The sequence below is a fragment of the Alosa pseudoharengus genome, unplaced genomic scaffold (genome assembly GCF_046254945.1).
Source record: "Alosa pseudoharengus isolate Yale_2024_CS ecotype anadromous, Long Island Sound unplaced genomic scaffold, YU_APseudo_1.1 YU_APseudo_1.1_scf_22, whole genome shotgun sequence".
In the NCBI taxonomy this organism is placed as follows: domain Eukaryota; kingdom Metazoa; phylum Chordata; class Actinopteri; order Clupeiformes; family Clupeidae; genus Alosa; species Alosa pseudoharengus.
In genome coordinates, this window is record NW_027468680.1 from 1,854,276 (window position 1) to 1,856,775 (window position 2,500).

A 2,500-nucleotide genomic window follows, 5' to 3' on the forward strand; every position below is an offset into this window, starting at 1 on the left:
AGCCTCGTCACCAAACACACTGAAGTAGCCGCTGGCGTTCTGACCACTGTGCACCCAAATCTACACACACGCGCACACACACACACACGCATGCACGCACACGCACACGCACACGCACGCACCCACGCACGCACGCACACACACACACAAACACAAACACACACATACAGCAACAAGTCAACAAAGTCATGTCGTGATTGGCTAGTAGAGCAGTTTGAGCAATGATGTAAGCAACGGAGCAAAATGATTGGCTAAACCAGAGGGAGCCTAAACCCCATTGGTGGGATTGCTTGTAAGGTCAGGAACATGATTGGCTAAACCAGAGAAAACTTAAACCAGAATTTGCAATTAAACAAGAAATCAGACTGGCTAAATCAAGGAAAGTTTTAACCAATGGGAGGGGTTTCCTTTGGAACGAGAAATCTGATTGGTCAAACCTCGCCAAGGTGGGAGTCTCCGATTGGTCCTTTGGTCTCGGGGTTGGCGATGATGATGCGTACACCTGGCAGGATCTGAGACACACACACACACACACATACAGTACACACACACTGTTACGAACTACAGGGAAAACTGTCCCACAAATTGAAGGAACACAAGAAGGCAATGGCTTGATTTAACGTATATTGAGTCTAGTGTATTTAACGTATATTGAGTCGAGTGTATTTAATGTATATTGAGTGTAGTGTATTTGATGTATATTGAGTGTAGTGTATTTAATGTATATTGAGTCGAGGGTATTTAATGTATATTGAGTCGTGTGTATTTAATGTATATTGAGTTGAGGGTATTTAATGTATATTGAGTCGTGTGTATTTAACGTATATTGAGTTGAGAGTATTTAATGTATACTTTCAAATGTCTCGCAATGAGACTCATAAAGGGTAACAAAAGAATGACAAAAGATGCCCAAAATGTCAGTTAAAAAAACCCCACAAAGGCAACAAAGCTGGGGCGGACAGCACTTAACGACCAGCATGACGACCGGCATGATGACCGGCGTGACGACCAGCATGACGACCGGCGTGACGACCAGCTGAGATCAGTGGTGAAAAAGGCGAGACGGGTGCATGAAGAGACAAATGGGCGTTTCATAGTGAAACAAGCGCGAGTGACATTGTTGTCAATAGTGCACAGCTTCCATGGAGTATGAAACGGCCAAAACCAGAGATTTACAAAGACAACAAACTACAAAATTATAAATTTTTCCAAAAAAAAAATAAACTTTTATTGTGGCCTAAAAAATCATCTCAATAAAAATGCCTTTATTTCTTTTTGACTTGTGCTGTTCGGCAGCAGGCTTCAGCCAGGCCCTCCTCTCCTCCTCGTTTCCTCCTCCTCCTCTCCTCCTCCTCCCCTATCTTCCTGCTTGTTGACATCTTATCATGTATTGTATTATTTCATGATCGCTAAATGTTTGATTCTTTTTAAAGAAGCCCTATGCAGGTCTGGTTATTCCTTCGCTGTTTCTGGGTTTTCGCCTGATTTGGGCTCACATTATTCACGACATAGCTCCCCCTGCAGCTTCGGTAGCAAGTGACTGCTACGCTAAACCCCCAATAGCTAGCGAGCTAGCATCAATAAACCAAGCTAAACACATAGGGCTCACAATAAAACGGTCGAGCAAAAATCACATTACAAAAACGAAGTTCACCCAAATGTAGGCTACTTACAATTTCAACAGCAACAAAGCCAAGTCGGAGTCCGTTTTGCAGTCTTCTTAGAAACTACAATCTGACTAAATCTGACTACATTTTCGAGTATTTCCGCCGAGTTACATCCGGATGTGTTCCGACCGTGACCAGAAAGTTGCATATTCGGTTTTTCCGCGGAGAAGCACTAGGGGGAGACGAAGCACCCACCAAACGACCCAAAAAGTGTTGTAGAACCATCAGAACCACTCTCAACCTGCATAATTAAGGTCATTTTTGCTAAAATTGTTGCATAGGGCCTCTTTAATGTGTGTGTGTGTTTTTAAAGCACATTAACTGAACTGAATTGAGAGATGAACAGAGTAAAAGAAAAGGCCAATAGAGAGACAGAGAGACGGACAGAGAGACAGAGAGAGAAAGAAAAAACGAAAGAGAGAGAGAGAGAGAGGGAGGGAGAGAGAGGGAGACAGAGAGGGAGAGAGGGAGGGAGGGAGAGAGAGAAAGAGAGAGAAAGAGAGGGAGAGAGAGAGAGGGAGGGAGAAAGAGAAAGAGAAAAAGAGACTCACCTTCCCAGACTCCATTAGAGGTAGGCTATGTGGTGATCCTCTTTCTACTAGACGCACCCTGCAACACACACACACACAGCACACGCACGCACACACAGCACACGCACCACATGCACACACACACCACACACACGCACGCACAAACATACACGCACGCATACACCACACGCATGCACACACACATACGCACGCATGCGTGCACGCACACACATGCACGCACATAGGCACAAACATACACGCGCGCACACACCACACGCACACACACACACATGTACAAACATA

General features: G+C 44.7%; 1 protein-coding gene across 1 annotated transcript in view; it reads right to left on the reverse strand.

The window, feature by feature from the left end:
• LOC143139611 (disco-interacting protein 2 homolog C-like) overlaps positions 1–2,500 on the reverse strand; it is an 84,506-nt gene that overhangs the window by 5,093 nt on the left and 76,913 nt on the right. Inside the window, exons 35-37 of the mRNA XM_076300191.1 lie at positions 2,219–2,276; positions 438–512; positions 1–60 (exon numbers count right to left, since the gene is read on the reverse strand). The exon at positions 1–60 is cut by the window's left edge and continues 115 nt beyond it. Coding sequence (XP_076156306.1) covers positions 1–60; positions 438–512; positions 2,219–2,276 — 193 coding nt within the window. The remainder of the gene's footprint in view (positions 61–437; positions 513–2,218; positions 2,277–2,500) is intronic.